Here is a 20,093-nt window from a genome sequence, read left to right as displayed (position 1 = left end):
GCCAAGTTATATCAAAATCCCTCTATGTATGAAGAAGAAATGCTCCGGACAAAATTTTCATTCTTGTATCCTTTGACCTCTAAGTGTGACCTTGACCTTAGACCTAGGGACCTGGTTCTTACGCATGACACTCCTTCTCATGATGATGAACAATTGTGCCAACTTTCATCAAAATCCCTCTATGCATGAAGAAGATATGCTCGGGACAAAGTCATTCTTGAATTTGACCTTTGACCTCTAAGTGTGACCTTGACCTTAGACCTAGGGACCTGGTTCTTGCGCATGACACTCCGTCTCATGATGGTGAACAACAGTGCCAAGTTTCATCAAATTCCCTTCATGCATGTAGAAGATATGCTCCGGACAAGGTCTGTGGACGCCGCCCGCCCGCCCGCCCGCCAACCCGCCCGCCGTTCCCATAATACGTCCCGTTTTTCAAACGGGCATATAAAAAAGGGATCTGCCAAATAAAAACAAGAGCATTGCAATGCAGAGCAATATACACAAAGCAAAGTAATATATGACCTTTGATCCCTAAGTGTGACCTTGACCCTGAAGCGAGTCATCCTAAACATGCGCTCTGCACTTGTCTCAGTGTGGTGAACATTTGTGCCAAGTTTCTTTGAAATCTTTCATGCAGTTCAAGAGTAACAGAGCGGACACGAAACAAACTGATAAGACCTTTGACTCCTAATTGTGACCTTGACCTTGAAGCGAGACCTCTGCATGTCGTCTCGGTGTGGTGAACATTTGTGTCAAGTTTCTTTGAAATCCTTCAAGGTGTTCAAGAGTTACAGGGCGGACACGAAATTGCTGACGAACGGACACGGGGGCTATAACATAATACGTCCCTTCGGGCATATAAAAAGGGGCAAAGCAACTCAATTTGAACAAATTTGAGAGAGGACCTTATAATGATACAGTACTGCAGATTTAGTTAATGAAAATCCACCAAGCTGTTCATTAGTTTAATGGGTTTTTTTCCTTCTATTTTTAGCTCTAGTGGCCCCTGAAAAAAAAAAGTCAAGCAGAACCAATTGAAAACTTGAGAAAGGGGTTTTTCCTGGATGTTGAAAACCATGTTTGGGATAAATCCGACAAATAGTTTTAGAGGAAAATATGTTGATGTAAATTGTGGAGGATGGATGCTGGACAATCCATCTACACTAATTAAATAGCTCATCCGGAACCTTTGGTTCAGACGAGCTAAAACTGATTATACTGATATTTTACTGGATTTTGGGAAGCTGTAAAAAGTATTTCCCACATGGCAACATGGACAACAGTTGTAAATACCTTCAATGATACAGGAAAGTAACAGCTGACTGTTTCCCAAATACAAATGAAATAACAAAATACATTTCCGAACTGGTATTTTTTAACAACTTCATGCATAAAACAGAAAGTGCTTAAAACATTTAAAGTATACAATCATGAAACATAAACACTTGATAGGAGGTCTCTGGTAGCAGACTTTATACACACCTCTGCTGCTTAAATAATCATTGTAAAAGGCAGCATGATCGATCACATTTGCCAGATTTGGTCAAAAATGGCAAGTTACAATTGATATAAAGCACTTAGGGTAATAGTTAAGTACATCAATGTCATTATAGTACATAATATCAGAATTTACTGTACAATTATTATTTCTATAAACACCATTTACATAATTGTGTTAGAATGACTGTTAAGAATGTGGTTAAGTTTACATTACCATTTTTCAGGCAATAAAATAAATACATAAAAATATGTCCATGAATAATCTTGAGTAATATGTTACAAGAGATCACAGAGTGATCTTGGCGCCCACCAATGTGCCATTTTTGAGTGTTCCAAATTTCAAGACTTATTGACTAGCTCAAGGTCAAATTTCATTTCCATACACAACACAAATCTATGCATGTGGTCCAAACTTGAATCCTGTACCTTCAAAAATGTGAAAGTAGGTCACTAGGTCAATGTCAAGGTCAAAGTTTGTTTCGGTACACAAAACTATGCATGTGGTCCTAAATTTGAAGCCTGTAGCTACAGAAATGTGAAAGTAGGTCACTAGGTCAATCTTAAGGTAAAAGTTCATTTCAGTACACAAAACTATGCAAGTGGTCCAAATTTGAAGGCTGTAGCTTGAGAAATGTAAAAGTAGGTCATTAGGTCAAAATCAAGGTCAAATTTTACTTCGGAATACAAAACTATGCATGTGGTCCAAATTTGAAGCCTGTACCTTCAAAAATGTGAAAGTAGGTCACTAGGTCAATGTAAAAGTCAAAAGTTTTTTCCAGTGCACAAAACTATGCATATGGTCCAAATTTGAAGGCTGTAGCTTGAGAAATGTAAAAGTAGGTCACTAGGTCAAAATCAAGGTCAAATTTTATTTCGGAATACAAAACTATGCATGTGGTCCAAATTTGAAGCCTGTACCTTAGAAATGTGAAAGTCGGTCACTGGGTCAATGTAAAGGTCAAAGGTCATTTCAGTACACAAAACTATGCAAGTGGTCCAAATTTGAAGGCTGTAGCTTGAGAAATGTAAAAGTAGGTCACTAGGTCAAAGTCAAGGTCAAATTTTATTTCAGAATACAAAACTATGCATGTGGTCCAAATTTGAAGCCTGTACCTTCAAAAATGTGAAAGTAGGTCACTCGGTCAATGTCAAGGTCAAAGATTTTTTCGGTACACAAAACTATGCATGTAGTCCAAATTTGAAGGCTGTAGCTTGAGAAATGTGAAAGTAGGTCACTAGGTCAAAATCAATGTCAAATTTCATTTTGAAACACGAAACTATGCATATGGTCCAAATTCGATGCCTGTACCTTCAAAAATGTGAAAGTAGGTCACTAGGTCAAAATAAAGGTCAAAGTTTTTTCCAGTGCACAAAATTATGCATGTGGTCCAAATTTGAAGCCTGTAGCTACAGAAATGTGAAAGTAGGTCACTAGGTCAAAATCAAGGTCAACTCATGTCAAGGTTCATCTTGCCACTCAAAAATATACATGTGGTCCAAGTTTAAATGTTGTAGTTACTGACAAGAACATTTTAAAAGCTTTTCCCTATATAAGTCTATATGAACCATGTGACCCCCGGGGCGGGGCCATATTCAACCCTAGGAGGATAATTTGAACAAACTTGGTAGAGAACCACTAGATGATGCTACATTACAAGTATCAAAGCCTTAGGCTTTGTGGTTTGGACAAGAAGATTTTCAAAGTTTTTCCCTATATAAGTCTATGTAAACCATATGACCCCCAGGGCGGGGCCATATTTGACCCTAGGGCTATAATTTAAACAATCTTAGTTGAAGACCACTAGATGATGTCACTTACAAAATATCAAAGCCCTAGGCCCTGTGGTTTTGGACAAGAGGTTATTCAAAGTTTTTCCCTATATAAGTCTATATAAACCATGTGACCCCCAGGGCGGGGCCATATTTGACCCCAGAGTAATAATTTGAATCATCTTGGTAGAGGACCAGTATATGATGCTTCATACCAAATATCAAAGCCCTAGGCTCTGTGGTTTTGAACAAGAAGGTTTTCAAAGTTTTTCCCTATATAAATCTATATAAATTATAGAAATAAACAAAGGGCCATAACTCACTCATAAATTGTTGAACCAGTCTGATTTTCAGGGAGACACAACTAGGGTATCAATACATCATTCTGACAAAGTTTGGTCAAAATCCCCCGAGTAGTTTCTGAGGAGATGCGATAACGAGAAACTGTTAACGGACGGACGGACGGACGGATGGAATGACGGATGGACGGACCCAAACGCAGAGTGATTTTAATAGCCCACCATCTGATGATGGTGGGCTAAAAATGGCTATGAAGTTATGAGCAAACAACAGAACAGCAAACTGACAATGCCCCTTTGTACTGACTATGCAATATGCAACGAAGGAGTAATAATTCTCGGCCTTCTTCAACATCAACTACTGCTAAAGAAATGTATAAAGTTTCAAGGCAATAGCTCCAATAGTACAGTGGATCTGAACAAAAGATTTAACCAAGAAATACGAACTTTTAAGTTAAATATGGCAATGCTTCAGACAAAATGCAAATGCAGGCTCTTACAGTATTCAAGAATAATGAATCTAACAAACAAGAGGGCCACGATGGACCTAGACCACTCAACTGAGTTTGACAGCTTGCTTGAACAGTTTTGGTTTGTCAAACATATAAAATATTTGTAAATTATTTTGAAATAGAGCCAGAGCTTTCTTAAAAGTTACCCATGTATGCACGAGTGTGTCAGGGCGGCAGCGTGAATGACACAGGATACTAAGAGACCTTCAAACCAAACCTGATTTGTTTTCCTATTAAACAAAGAAGGCAGAACATTGTGTGTTATTGTGCAACAATTCACTGTTATAATGACATACAGTAAAATCATTTAATTTCGTGGGCATCAAATTTCGTGGTTTTGGTCAAAACGGCAATTTCGTGGGGATATGAATTCGTGGATTTCAAACTTTGAATATAAAATGAATGGAAATTTTACTTTTTCGTTGGGATTAAATTTTGTGGATTGACTCAACCACGAAATCCACGAAAATTAGTCCCCACGAATATTAATGATTTCACAGTAGCATATAACGTCATAGCGGCACACTGGGAAAAAACACACAAAACTGGCAAATATTTGGTGGATGTCTCTATGCTGTACATAATAATATCATGTTAGAATCAAAATAATGTATCTCAAACAGTGCTTTGCTCTTGAATAAAGTCATTGTTAGAAGGATTTATTAGTAGCAAGCAAATAATCAAATTTTGTAATTAAATTAAATTTCGAAGACAGTATTCAGAATACGTTTATAGCCATGTACAGAGAATTTCTATATACACATCTTGAAATTGAAAAATAGAACAATATATTCATATTATACACTTAAAACTTTGCAGGGGCAATGTTTAAACAACAATACAAAAGTAACGACACTGGAAAATGTTTGCAGTTACAATACTTTTACAATATTTTAATAATAATTTGTAATTCCATAATACACTAATATGTACACATTGTCAAGGGAAAACTGAACTGTACATGGTTCCCTCGGAAATATAAAACATCAGCTGAACCTAGAGATGTCACAGCCAAAATAAATAATTGGATATGGTGGCATAATCTGTGCAAATTCATTATCAACAATTAGTCCCACATTTAGAATTGTCTAGAAAGATCACTATAATACCTCTGTTTATACAGGACAAGTTCTTCATCACCAGTATTGTTGAAGATTTCAAAAAGTCAAGAAGTCAAGCATACTCAGTTTCAGATAAATATCTAACAATGTATACTATACATGAGCCGTGCCATGAGAAAACCAACATAGTGGCTTTGTGACCAGCATGGATCCAGACCAGCCTGCGCATCCGCGCAGTCTGGTCAGGATCCATGCTGTTCGCTTTCAAAGCCTATTGGAATTAGAGAAACTGTTAGCGAACAGTATGGATCCTGACCAGACTGCGCGGAATTTCAGTTATATAAGTGCATGCACTTAAACTAATCAGTGTTCCTGGATTCTTTACCAGTGCTAACCTGTTCTTCACAAGTAACTGCCAAACTCCCTACATGAATCAGGTGGAGGACAAATGATTTCAGAAATATTGTCTTTCATCAACTTGTCATGGAGAACATACGCCTTACACCTGGATCAAACTCATGACCCGTGATCTGTAGATTTGCGTGCTCCCTTTTGAGCTAAGCAGGCAGTCTTTTAAAGTGTAATATTGACTTGCTGCTTCAAACACAAACTCAACACTCATGTACACAATTACTGCTGCCAACTGTAATACCATATCAATTTATCAAATTTGGAATTAATACTGACAACTGATTAAGAATTTCTAAATTTGACACAACATTTGGTTTTATCACAGTCAGCAAAAATTGAACTGGTCTAAATCATGACCGAGTTAACCTTGCACTCCTTTGTGAAAGATTGGTTAGCGCTCTTGGTTAGAGTTCAGTTTTCATCAATGTTGAAGGCACGAAGGATCTATGGTATGGCTAAAGGATGAAATCTGTAGGCTTATCAGATATTTGCTTTCTGGATGTTTCAATATCAATCATATCTTTATGAATCATCCTCAGCTCCTCTTTTGTTCTTCGTACTCCTGAAAGAAAAATGTACATCAAACATGCCTGCAATAATTTTTTCTATGTTCATCTGTCTCTGCATTGAAAAATTTATTGCAGATTTTAGAAATTTCATTTAATATATGTTTTTTTAATGAGTTTTTGTACTCATATTTACACAATTTCAGCGACATTCAAGTTTTTACGTTGGAGGAAGGTGCTTCTCTGGGCATAACTGGAGGTAAGGACTGACACCTGTGTAAACCATTTATCTTCCACAAGCTAGAGTTTTACACCAAAAGCAAAGTTCAAATCCATAGTGTTGGAGGCAAGTGATTTGCAGCCAGTGGCCTTAACAATTTGGTCACAGAAGTTCCATTTCATTTAACATGACAGTGTAAAAAGCACATATTCATCCTTATTTCAAGTCTGAAGAATAGGAATCATTTGTCTTAAAATTACTTTTTAACCCCTACCCTGCTAAATTTCTGTAATGAACTTGTCCATCTTTCAATTTGGACATTACCATTAACAGTTACAGTGAAACACCGCTCGCTCGAGCATCGATGACTTGAGCACCTGGGCTCGCTCGAGCAATTCATGTGGTCCCGGCCGATTTCCTTCTATTTTCTATATGAAATTACCATGGCTGGGTCGAGCATCGATAACTCGATCGCTCGAGCATGACACCTGGTCCCTGTGTATTAATTTACTCTTTGTTGCTTATGGCAAACTCGAGCAGAGGTGTCAACCTTTTTCACACCTTCGGCGGTCAGAATGTATCGGTTAATTTAAAATTTTCTCACGTCGTGAGAATTGCATGGTCTATTCCCCGACTATCTTAAATGTTTGTTTGTCGGTATATTTGATCTGATAATGAGATCAATTATTGACGAAAGGTGGAAGAAAAATTTTATTGATCAAAATTGTTATTAATTATTACTTTTCTCTGCGGGATCGAGAAGATAATTATGAGATCTTAATATTTTAATCAACAGTTGTTTGCATGCAAATAAAGGAAATAAGATAGCCTTTTCATAAAATTGAGACGATAATTATGAGATCTTAATTTGGGGAAGAAAATTGCGAATTCGATTACAGTATTTCAAATAAAAAAAATGTCTTAGCTGTTTCTTCGTATGTGCCATTTACGATCAATCATAAATAACGTTTGTAATACGGTTTTTGAAAATGTCACGAGTGTGTTATTATTACGCATCACCGTTTCCTCTGCAATGGTCTCGATGACAATTGGTAAAACAAACTTCAATTTTCTTCGGATGTTGGTCAATGTTTGGGTCGCTCGAAACCATGGATAACTCGAGCATTTTGCTCATCCCCTTGCGACCTCGAGCGAGCGGTGTTTCACTGTAATAGGGGAGCATACCAAAAAATACTTACTGAATGGCAAACAGTTCAGATCATGATCATACTGCACGTATGTGCAGGCTGATTATGATCTTCACTAGTCGCAAAGGCAGAATCAATTATGATAAGGGTTAATCTTTTTACATCACTGTTTTGAAACCAATAGTTACTTGTAAAATAAACAGTAGAAAAAAATTCCAATATGCAAGGAAACAAACTGGCCGTGATGACTCCATACAGCACAACAGCTCAGAATGGTAACACATTTATATGTTATCCAGAGAGAATTTTCAAAATTTTCCCTTAAATCATAAGTAGTTTATCAAACTTTAACAAAATAGCAATCAACGTACCTTTATTAAATTGTTCCCAAGCTCGTTTCCAGCTATATCCTTTCATTTTCTTTAAGGCAAACACAACACCCTGTAATGTACATATAAAAGCTCGTACTTTATCTACAGGTACAATAAATTTGGGGGCAACACCATTTCTTTTCTATTTTTGAAACTATTGCTGATAACTTTGTAGAGCTTTTTACTATTAAAGCAATAACATTTTGTACTACAGCAGTTTTAAAATAGATCAAAGCTATTTGTTTTCTGGCTGTTTTATGGCAGGCACTAGTTTCAAAATCTTGTCTGTTTCTGTAATATTAATAACCTTATGTTTTCATAATGTGCCTGTAATAGATGAGTTCTAGCATTTCAGCCAAATTTTAGTTTTAGGGGAAAAAGAATTAAAAAATTAAACTGGTACATGGAAAAATGTTACAGTTTGGTCATGGTGTAGACCAATCAAGTGATTCATGAGAAGACCTTAAAGAATTTCCTTCTCTATAGTGGTCTCAAATAAAAGTTTGACTGTACAACATGTATACACTTACTTCAGGTACCCAGACATCAAACACATAGTTTATCTCATCAATGTTTTTCTTGTTGATCTCCTTCAACAAGTTCAGGTATGTGTTCAGCAATAGCTCAATCTACAATAAAACAAGTCACAGTCATTCAATTAATAGAATGAACACAAGACGGTAAAATACCCTAGACAAATTGTTATCCAATCTATCAAATTATTAGGCAGATAACAGAGAAATACCGTTACAATCAATCAATTAACTGTTAGGTTAAACTGTTCCATAACAAGGATTGTAATGGATTCTCCTTAAATTCCAGCAATATTATATTCTCTTCTAATGATCTCCAAGGGCTTATAATTTTCAAACTATTTCCAGCAGATTAAACATAATGCCAGAAATTTCAACAAGAGGGCCAAGAAGGCCCTAGGTTGCTCACCTGTGTAACACACCATAACAGTGTAAACATGTTTTACCTAGTGATTACATAGAAACAAATATTCTGACCGATTTTCAGTAAGATTTGACCAAAAAACGTGGCATCTTGAGTGTACACAAACATTTTCTTTGATTTGACCTAGTGACCTAGTTTTTGACCCCACATGACCACAGATACGAACTTGTCCAAGACTTGATGATAACATTCTGACCAAAATTTATAAAGATGGAATAAAAATGTGCCCCCTAGGGTGTAAACAAGCTTATTCTTTGATTTGACCTGGTGACCTAGTTTTTGACCCCACATGACCCATATAAAAATTCATAGGATATTTCATGCAGACAAACATTCTGACCAAGTTTCATGCACATCAAATGAACAATATTGTTAACACGCTTTTCCTTTGATTTCACTGGGTGACCTAGTTTCTGACCCCATATGACCCAATTTCAAACTTGGCCTACGAACAGTCAAGAGAAACATTCTGACCAAGTTTCATGAAGATAGGGTCATATATGGGGCCTCTAGGTTGTTATCAAGCTTTTCCTTTGATTGACCTGATGCCCTAGTTTTTGACCCGACATGACCTAGTTTTGATCCAGGCCTAGAGATCATCAAGATAATCATTCTGTGCAAGTTTGTATCAAATCAAACCATAATAAGGTCTCTATATGGCTGCAAAAGACAAAATAGCAAATTTAAGCCCCTTTAAGGGGTCATAACTCTATAACTCATGACGGGATCTGGCCAGTTTTTGAAAGGAACCGAGATATTATGCCAATACAAGTTGTGTGCAAGTTTGATTAAAGTTGATTACAAAATGTTGTCTCTACAGTGTTCACAAGCAAAAATAGCAAATTGTGAAGGGGCCATAACTCTGGAACCCATGATGGGATCTGGCCATTTTTCAAAAGGAACCGAGATATTATGCCCATACAAGTTGTGTGCAAGTTTGATTAAAATCAAATACAAAATGTGGTCTCTATCGTGTTCACAAGGAAACTGTGAATGGATGGACAACAGACGGACGGACGACGGACAAAGGGTGATCACAAAAGCTCACCCTGTAACTGTGACAGGTGAGCTAACAAAATCAGAGGAGAGATGTAATGTGGGAGGGGTTGGGGGATTTTGTGCAGTGGCAGTAATGTAATACTAAGGCAGAAGAAACTACAAGTGAAATTAGTTATGTAATTTTAACCTTCTAAGGAGCACCATTTCAAATTATTTGAAATTGGGCAAGCAGTTCCATGAGAGAAAATTTTCAATGTTTGTCATACAGTTGTGCATAAAGTAGTTCCGTCCCCATGCGGCTATGTTTTTAAGGAAACAGAATGATCTGAATGAATTTGGAAGAGGATTGCCTAAGAAACATTTCTGTGAAATTATTCCAAAACTAAACGACAAGTTTCTGGAAAGTTTTCCAGTCTTTACTTTTGGCTGCCATGGCAACCAAATTTCAGCATGGATGACTAAGAATTTACGGAATGTGTAATGGGACCACCCATGGAACAGCTCTCTTCAGTTTGGTTGAAATTTAAGTGGTTTAAGAGATGTATTAAAAGAAATGGTGGATGACGGATGGACATACATCAAACAACCCTAAAATCTCAGCATGAGCACCTTGTACACAGGTGAGCTAATACAAAAGTAACCAGAAGAACACTTATCTACTGTAGCAGCATAGAAAACTACTCATATAGGCAAATAGGCCAATGAAAAAAATGCTTTGTGTCTCATCCATTATAACCAATTAACAATATCGAGGGGGGAGGGCCTCCATGGCCGAGTGACTAAGGTTGCTGACTTTAAATAACTTTCCCCTCACTGATGTAGGTAGGGGTTTCACTTGAGGTATTGAATTCTTCATGTGAGGAAGCCATCTAGTAGTAAGCTTACTGAAGGTAGGTCGTTCTACCCAGGGGCCCGCCAGTGATGAAAAATGCACTGAGGAGCATCTGGCGTCTTCCTCCACCATCAAAGCTGGAAAGACACCATATGAGCTACAACTGAGTTGGTGCGACATTAAACCCAACAAGACAAACAAACATTAACAGTATCTAACCTGATCATCATCGTCAATAGGGCCAAACCCTCGATGCTTCATTTTAGCTCTTTCTCGAACTGTTCCAGATAAAAATCTGTCATGGAGATCACTATGGATGTTGCCATTGTAAATGCTTTGTAAGTATTCCTAAAAAATAATATTTTTGAATGCAATGAAAACAAATAATGATTTCCTGAAAACAAAACCTTTTGAACAAGAGAAAATGTTCAATGATTGTCAAAAACATCACAAAGAAATAATCTATAACTAGCACTTTCTCCACACTATTAATTAAGTACTGCCAATTTTTTGGCACTGTATTAAGCATCTCAGTTGAAGTTTTCATCTAAACGGGAAGTCTGAACCACTAGACTGCATTTTGCAATTTTCTTTAAATTTAACCAGTTTCAGTAAAACAGGTATTTTCTCAAGCTTGTGTTACCTAAAGAAGGTATTTTAGCACCATTATATGATACTGTTGTTGTAAGATAATGGTATAAAACTACATTGCTTTAGACACTCTATGTAAGATTGAACAAGAGCACCGCCTTGCGGGTGCTGACGCTCATCTGATTTTTTTTGTATAATAGAAATATTGTCCTACCCATGATTTTCTAAGTCTAAAAAGGGCCATCACTCTTGCAAAAAGCAGGATAGAGTTATGTTGCTTGATGTACAGTGTCCACTTATGATGGTGAAAAACTGTTGCAAGTTTTAAAGCAATAGCTTTGATAGTTTATGAGAAAAGTTGACTTAAACATAATATTCAACCAAGAAAATGATTTTTCTAAGTCCAAAAGGGGCAATAATTATTGCAAAAAGCAGGATGGAGTTATGTTGCTTGCTGTACAGGGTCAGCTTATGATGGTGAACAAGAGTTGCAAGTTTTAAAGCAATAGCTTTGATAGTTTAAGAGAAAAAGTTGACCTAAACATAAAACTTAACCAAGAAATCTGATATTTTCTATGTCCAAAAGGGGCCATAAATCTTGCAAAAAGCAGGATGGAGTTATGTTTCTTGCTGTACAGGGTCAGCTTATGATGGTGAACAAGTGTTGCAAGTTTTAAAGGAATAGCTTTGATAGTTAAGGATAAAAGCTGACCTAAACATAAAACTTAACCAAGAAAACTGATTTTCTAAGTCCAAAAGGGGCAATAATTCTTGCAAAAAGCAAGATGGAGTTATGTTTCTTGATGTACAGGGTCTGCTTATGATGGTGAACAAGTATTCCAAGTTTCAAAGCAATAGCTTTGATAGTTTAGGAGAAAAGTTGACCTAAACATAAAACTTAACCAAGAAATCTGATATTTTCTAAGTACAAAAGTGGCCATAAATCTTACAAAAAGCAAGATGGAGTTATGTTTCTTGCTATACAGGGTCAGCTTATGATGGTGAACAAGTATCCCAAGTTTCAAAGCAATAGCTTTGATAGTTTAGGACAAAAGCTGACCTAAACATAAAACTTAACCAGGCAACGCCGACGCAGACGCCGACGCCGACAACCGCTCAAGTGATGACAATAACTCATCATTTTTTTTTTTAACTCAGATGAGCTAAAAATAGTACTTGTAATCATTTTTGATATCCTATGTAAGAACAGAATCAGTATTTTATGTAAGAACAGTACCAGATTTTTAGATATTCAATGTCCCAATGTTACTACCACTACTGAGTGATCACCTGTAAACAATATCACTATGTTACTACTACTGAGTGATCACCTGTAAACAATATCCCAATGTTACTACTACTACTGAGTGATCATCTGTAAACAATATCCCAATGTTACTACTACTACTGAGAGATCACCTGTAAACAATATCCCAATGTTACTACAACTGAGTGTTCACCTGTAAACAATATCCCAATGTTACTACTACTGAGTGATCACCTGTAAACAATATCCCAATGTTACTACTACTGGGAGATCACCTGTAAACAATATCCCAATGTTACTACTACTGAGTGATCACCTGTAAACAATATCCCAATGTTACTACTACTACTGAGTGATCACCTGTAAACAATATCCCAATGTTACTACTACTGGGAGACCACCTGTAAACAATATCCCAATGTTACTACTACTGAGTGATCACCTGTAAACAATATCCCAATGTTACTACTACTGCTGATTGTTCACCTGTAAACAATATCCCAATGTTACTACTACTACTGAGTGATCACCTGTAAACAATATCCCAATGCTACTACTGCTGAGTGTTCACCTGTAAACAATATCCCAATGTTACTACTACTGAGTGATCACCTGTAAACAATATCCCAATGTTACTACTACTGAGTGATCACCTGTAAACAATATCCCAATGTTACTACTACTGAGTGACCACCTGTAAACAATATCCCAATGTCTCTACTACTGAGTGATCACCTGTAAACAATATCCCAATGTTACTACTACTGGGAGATCATCTGATAACAATTTCCCAATTTTACTTTTGCTAAGTGACCCCCTGATAACAATTTCCCAATTTTACTTCTGCTGAGTGACCCCCTGATAACAATTTCCCAATGTTACTTCTGCTGAGTGACCCCCTGATAACAATTTCCCAATTTTACTTCTGCTGTGTGACCCCCTGATTACAATTTCCCAATGTTACTTCTGCTGAGTGACCCCCGGATAACAATTTCCCAATTTTACTTCTGCTGAGTGACCCCCTGATTACAATTTCCCAATGTTACTTCTGCTGAGTGACCCCCTGATAACAAATTCCCAATTTTACTTCAGCTGAGTGACCCCCTTGATTACACTTTCCCAATGTTACTTCTGCTGAGTGACCCCCTGATAACGATTTCCCAACGTTATTTCAAGTAAAAACAACACTAAGTCTTGTTAACAATTTCCCAATGTTACTTATACTGACAGACTATGAGTTCCTAATTTCCCAACGTTATTATTTTCTACTGAGAGACTACCTGATTTTAGTTTCCCAATGTTACTTCTACTAGGTGACAACCTCAATATACACAATGTAAATCCCAAAGGGCTGTCCTTAAACACTAGTCTGACTGTGTGTATAACATTTTGAAAATAACATACCTTTGTAGTGTCAGAAACTAGGAAATCTGTGAGCGGTTTGGTCTTTTTGGACATTCTTTCGATACTGAAAATACAATCAGTTTGGTGTTTGTTTAATTATCTTTAATTTACTGATCAAGGCACATTTGTAAAATCTCTAAACAAGAGGGTCATGACTGCTCGTGATCACTCACCTGCGTTTCAAAGTTTGCTTTGACAGTTTTTGGTATAAGGTGATGCAAGAAGATATCTGTAAAGCACTCGCATAAATATTTTATATATTTCATGTTAAGTCAGTCAGTTAACTTAACTTTTCGTGGATTCTGTACCAGTTTTCTCACTTGTTCTCTCTCAAATTAATTAAACAAACTATTTGAGCCACGCCATGAGAAAACCAACATAGTGCCTTTGCGACCAGCATGGATCCAGACCAGCCTGCGCATCCGCGCAGTCTGGTCAGGATCCATGCTGTTCGCTAACATTTTCTCTAATTGCAATAGGCTTTGAAAGCGAACAGCATGGATCCTGATCAGACTGCGCGGATGCGCAGGCTGGTCTGGATCCATGCTGGTTGCAAATGCACTATGTTGGTTTTCTCATGGCGTGGCTCATTTACCGTTGCTGCCCTTGTTTAGAAAGCCCATCATTTTTTCCCTCCACCTTGGTGATTGTACAATCAGAATCTGTGTGCTTTTCTGACAATTTCCTCTTTTTCCTACACTGAGTTAGTTGCTCTTCATTACCATGGCCATTTTCAACCTCATTATCTTCGTGATGAACATTTTCTGTAAATTTATTGATAAACAGCTTTAACCCTTATCATGTTGGACACTACTGATTCTGCCTTTGCAACATGTGTAGATTATGATCTGTACAGTCTGATCATGATCTGCACTGTTTGCCATTCAGTCAGTATCTTTTTGGTTAGCACTCCTTTTAACAGTTAATGGTACTGTCCAAATTGAAAGATGGACAAGTTCATTATAGAAATTTATTGATGAAAAGCTTTAAGGGAATGACAGACATTTAATGAAATCTTATTCAAAAAGTCTGTAGAGGGTATCTCTAGCGGTAAGGTTTGTTCAAAATGAATGATCAGACCCTTCCAACAATGTATAAAAATTAAAATCATAAGGGCCACGTTAGCCCTAAATCACTAAACTGAAGTTCATTATTTGACCTTGAATATATGTATAATCCACCAAATAATAAATTCTATCAACTGTTTTCAGTATAAAAAAAACGTAACACTAGACATATGCCCCAATTTGAACAAATCTGAGAGGTCCTTGCATGGATTCTATGTATCAAATTCAATGAAGATCCGCTGAATGTGACCTTGAACCTAGGTTATGTGCTTTCCATGTCATCTTGATGAAATAAACAATGCTTGTTTGATATTCAGCCTTAAAAAGTGAAGTTCACCTTGATCCTAGTAACCTAGGTTGTGCCCACTACACATCATCTTGATGAAGAAGGTAAATGACGAAAGTTTTATGAAAAGCTTCCCAGCAGTTCAGACAATATGGAATGGACATGAAGTTGAGCTGTTTCATTAATGACCTCTACAAGTATGATTTTGACCTTGGACCTGCGTTGCGTACTCCATAAATCACCTTGGTAAAGTTAACAGTGTTTTACTGTTAGTTTTATGAAAATCTTCCCTGCGGTTCAGACAATATGGAGCAGATGCCAAGTTAGGCTATTTGACCTTTGATCTCCCAAGTGTGTCCTTGACGATGGACCTAGTGGGCGGAGTTGTGTGTTCTGCATTTTACCTTGATAAGGTTAACAACAGATACTAGTTTCATGAAAATCTTCCGACAATTTAAGAAAATATGGAGTGAACACAAATGGTGGACAAACAAACCAATGGACTGACAGAAATGCATGACTCAAATATAGCCAGCATATATTTTTCATCTTGGGGTAAAACCAAATTTGTTGAATACTATCGCTATCAGATACAAAACTAGAGCTATCACTAAAGGTGATGAATGTACCCCCCTCATGCACTGACAAAGTACATTGCAATCTGACACACACAAGACTGCATAATTATGTGGACTGTATGTATATAGACTGTATGTATAGGTATAGTAACAAAAAAAAAAGTCCCGTAACTATGCAGAATATTTATCTAAAAGAATGTAACATGCACCATGCACAACTAGGGTTGGTACTGATCACTTGTGTGAAGTTTCATTAAATTGTGTGAAAGGGTTTGGTAGATTAGGCACGCACAAGATTGCATATGCAGACTGTATGTACATAGTATGTTAACAAGAAACAAAGTCCCATAACTCTGCAATTTTTGTCGCTGAAAGAACCTAACATACCCCATGCACAACTACTGTTGTTACTGATCACTTGTGTGAAGTTTCATTAAATTGTGTCAAGGGGATAAGGAGAGATGGTGTGCACAAGATTGTGTCTATGTATATAGTATAGTAACAAAAAAAAACAAAGTCCCATAACTCTGCAAATTTTTTTTCTAAAAGAACCTAACATGCCCCATGCACAACTACTGTTGGTACTGATCACTTGTGTGAAGTTTCATTAAATTGTGTCAAGGGGATGAGGAGAGATGGTGCGCACAAGATTGTGTCTATGTATATAGTATAGTAACAAAAAAACAAAGTCCAATAACTCTGCAAATTTTTTTTCTAAAAGAACCTAACATGCCCCATGCACAACTACTGTTGGTACTGATCACTTGTGTGAAGTTTCATTAAATTGTGTCAAGGGGATGAGGCGAGATGGTGCGCACAAGATTGTGTCTATGTATATAGTATAGTAACAAAAAAACAAAGTCCAATAACTCTGCAAATTTTTTTTCTAAAAGAACCTAACATGCCCCATGCACAACTACTGTTGGTACTGATCACTTGTGTGAAGTTTCATTAAATTGTGTCAAGGGGATGAGGAGAGATGGTGTGCACAAGATTGTGTCTATGTATATAGTATAGTAACAAAAAAACAAAGTCCCATAACTCTGCAATTTTTTTTTCTAAAAGAACCTAACATGCCCCATGCACAACTACTGTTGGTACTGATCACTTGTGTGAAGTTTCATTAAATTCTGTCACAGGGATAAGGAGAGATGGTGCGCACAAGATTGCGTCTAAGGACAGACGGACAGACAGACAGACCTGAAACCAGTATACCCCCCCTTACAACTTTGTTGTCGGGGGGGGGGGGGGGGGGGGGGGTACAATAAGGTCTCTAGAGTATTCACAAGGTTTTCCTATGATCTGACCTACTAACCTAGATTTCGTCCCAAGATGACCCTATTTTACACTTTACCTAAATTTCATAAAGACAAATAATCTGCCCTAGTGTCTATAAATAAAACAAGAGCTGTCAGAGGACAGCAATGCTCAACCATTCAACACCCTTGTCAACTGAATAAATTTAAGTTGAAAAAGAGCATAATTTTGTAAAAATGCAAAATAGTTATGGAACATGTGCCGTGCAAGTCAGTTCTTCACAGTGAATAAATGTGTGAAGTTTCAATCCATCCATTCCCACAAGTGGTTACTGAAATACCAGCTTACACACAAAAACTTAACCAAATCGGGACACTGACACAGACGCATATGGGCGAGTTCAATAGCTCTATCTATTCTTTGAATAGTCAAACGAAAAAATAGACCTCTTCCAGTGCTAACAAGATTTCTCTATAATTTGACCAAGTTTTTCCATACTCTTATAACATCAGATGTGCCCTGTTCCATATTCTATGTAATCAATTACTGTGAAATCATTAATATTCGTGGGGGACTAATTTTCATGGATTTCTTGGTCGAGCCAATCATGAAATTTAATCCCAATGAACTAAGTAAAATTCCCTTTCATTTTATGTTCAAAAGTTGAAATCCATGAATTCATATCCCCAGGAAATTGCTGTTTTGACCAAAACCACAAAATTTCATGCCCACGAAATTAAATGATTTTACAGTACATAGACTAGAACTAATTACCTTTAAACACTCCTGTACTTTCGAGGCCTTTTAAGGCTTCCTTTGTGAGGAAGTTCTCAGCATGTGTGCAGCTACCTTTGAAGAATACCTTGTCATCTTTACACAGCTTCTCTGCCTCTTCCTGTAAATATTTCATTTTCTTGATTAACAGGTTGTCAACAACCAATCCATACAAAATATAGAAAAACATACAGTGAAAAGGGCAGACAATTTTGTATATAAACTAAAGTCAAGAGTTATGACACCTGGTATGCGAAATTGTCTAATTGAACACAATATCTGTACCAGTTCCTTGGATGGGATGCGATAGGACAGGGATGGACGGAGCGGGACAAAATGAGGTATAATTGTACAAAGCAATATTTAAATTTGTTTGGTCAAGTGTTTTTCCTCATTTTGCTACAGAATTGTCTTTATGTAAATCAAACAAGTGTTCCTGTACAAATGATTCATAAACAGCATCTGAGACAGAATTCTATAACTTTTTAATGAGATTTTTCTCTATATCAAAGTCTACTTTCTCAAAACTGTGTCTTGAAATCTTAGTTGTAACAGCTTTTATCCAAAATTTCCAAAAAAGATGTTAAGGTAGAAATTGCACTCTATGTAAACTGTGATAAAATGTGGCCGCATAATGATACTCATGACAGTCACTGCTATTTGTGCAATAAAATATCCAAATACCATATTCCCTTTCAAATTATCTTCACTTTTTCTGTTCCTTTTTTTAAATTTATTCTTTCTGTGGCAGTCTTGATTTTATGGCTTGGGATTAAGTAGCTTTTAAATCTAAGTTATCTCCCTTTGGCCATAATTGTAGTTTTTATTAATTCCAGTCTTTTAAAGGATGTAGATCCTGAAGTAGCAAGGAAAGTGTTAAATGCAGTTATGCAGTAATATGTGCCTTACTATTAAACAGAACTGTGAAGTGACAGTATAAATTGCACTGAATAGATAAAAGTTATTTGAAGAATTATTTTAGAAATATTTAAGTGAAAATATACTGTACTGGTGTAAGATTTAGCATATTTGAATTGAATATTGTTTGTTTTTATTGTTTTAAACATTGACTGCTAGATGTTGTTTGGTCTAACAATTGTGAGGTCACAATTTTTGAGAAGGGCAGACAATAAAGGAAATTTATTGACAATAATTTTTGAGAAATACGTGTTTAGTTACATGTTTACATTTTTGTATGAAATACTTAAGGGTTATAAAAAGAAGCGTTTATTATTTTAATTAGTTATGTCTTATTATAAGTATAAGATGGTGTAATATCCGACGGACAAATGCCGGAAGACCATTTCTCAGACAGGGGAAGTCTGTGGCAGTCTTGATTTTAAGGCTTTGGATTAAGTAGTTTTTAAAGCTAAGTTATCTCCCTTTGGCCATAACTGTAGTTTGTGTTTATTCAGGTGTATTGACCTTAGGTCATTTTGTTCCCACAAAAATATTGTAATCTGATCTTAATGAATGAAATTACTAGTCGGAGGTTAGTTGAATTCATTTGTAAGGTACCTATCAGTTTGCTGGTCTTATGTAAGAAATAATAAATCTGTTCCAATATTTTATCAGTTAATAGAATATAGGCAGGAGTTTGAATGCGTAATAATTAAATTACGAGTGCATAGCACGAGTGATTTAATTATTCACTTCCAAACGACTGCTCAGATTTTAATAACTGATAAAATCATTGGAACATATTTATTATTTCGATTCTAACAATGCAAATAATTCGCACTTTACGCTACTAGATCTACCTTTTCAGCGTGGGTCATAAGCTGTTACAATTTACCCCCATGGTTAGAAAGTGTTGCATAGCCAATGGAACGTAGATATTTGTTTCTTTTTTATCAGAATTCAGAAGTATTTTTAAATTAGTAATCTAACAGCTCACAAGCTAATTATGAACAGAATCATCAAATCAGGTTGGTTAGTTGACTTTGTGTTACGAGTTATGAGCTTAACTTTGTATGACGTCACATCATTATGATGTCAAACTTTATGTCAAACATTTGTCACCGCTGAATCATAATTGAGCTAATTTAATTCACCTGTAGAGATCAAACGTGTTTCACAGCCCTTAACATATTTCAGTATGACTTTTTATCATGTTATTTTTTTAAATGTTGTTTTCAACGGTTTGGCCCTGAAATAATTTGTATGTAATGGAACAGAAGTAGAATCTCTTATGTTACAATCGTAGGGGGCAAAATGTACCAGCCAATCATATTTTATCAAAGATTCATATATAGGCTGTTTGCTATATCTTTATATAGC

General features: G+C 36.4%; 1 protein-coding gene across 1 annotated transcript in view; it reads right to left on the bottom strand.

Annotated features, from left to right (window-relative positions):
- Nucleotides 1-413: 413 nt before the first annotated feature.
- Nucleotides 414-20,093, bottom strand: part of LOC123523190 (uncharacterized) — a 68,565-nt gene continuing 48,885 nt past the window's right edge. Inside the window, exons 7-13 of the mRNA XM_045300877.2 lie at nucleotides 17,814-17,934; nucleotides 14,447-14,615; nucleotides 13,852-13,915; nucleotides 10,809-10,937; nucleotides 8,332-8,430; nucleotides 7,802-7,871; nucleotides 414-6,118 (exon numbers count right to left, since the gene is read on the bottom strand). Coding sequence (XP_045156812.2) covers nucleotides 6,012-6,118; nucleotides 7,802-7,871; nucleotides 8,332-8,430; nucleotides 10,809-10,937; nucleotides 13,852-13,915; nucleotides 14,447-14,615; nucleotides 17,814-17,934 — 759 coding nt within the window. The 3' untranslated portion in view covers nucleotides 414-6,011. The remainder of the gene's footprint in view (nucleotides 6,119-7,801; nucleotides 7,872-8,331; nucleotides 8,431-10,808; nucleotides 10,938-13,851; nucleotides 13,916-14,446; nucleotides 14,616-17,813; nucleotides 17,935-20,093) is intronic.

The sequence above is a fragment of the Mercenaria mercenaria genome, chromosome 8, assembly GCF_021730395.1.
Source record: "Mercenaria mercenaria strain notata chromosome 8, MADL_Memer_1, whole genome shotgun sequence".
Lineage (NCBI taxonomy): Eukaryota > Metazoa > Mollusca > Bivalvia > Venerida > Veneridae > Mercenaria > Mercenaria mercenaria.
This window is presented reverse-complemented; position numbering and strand designations above follow the sequence as displayed.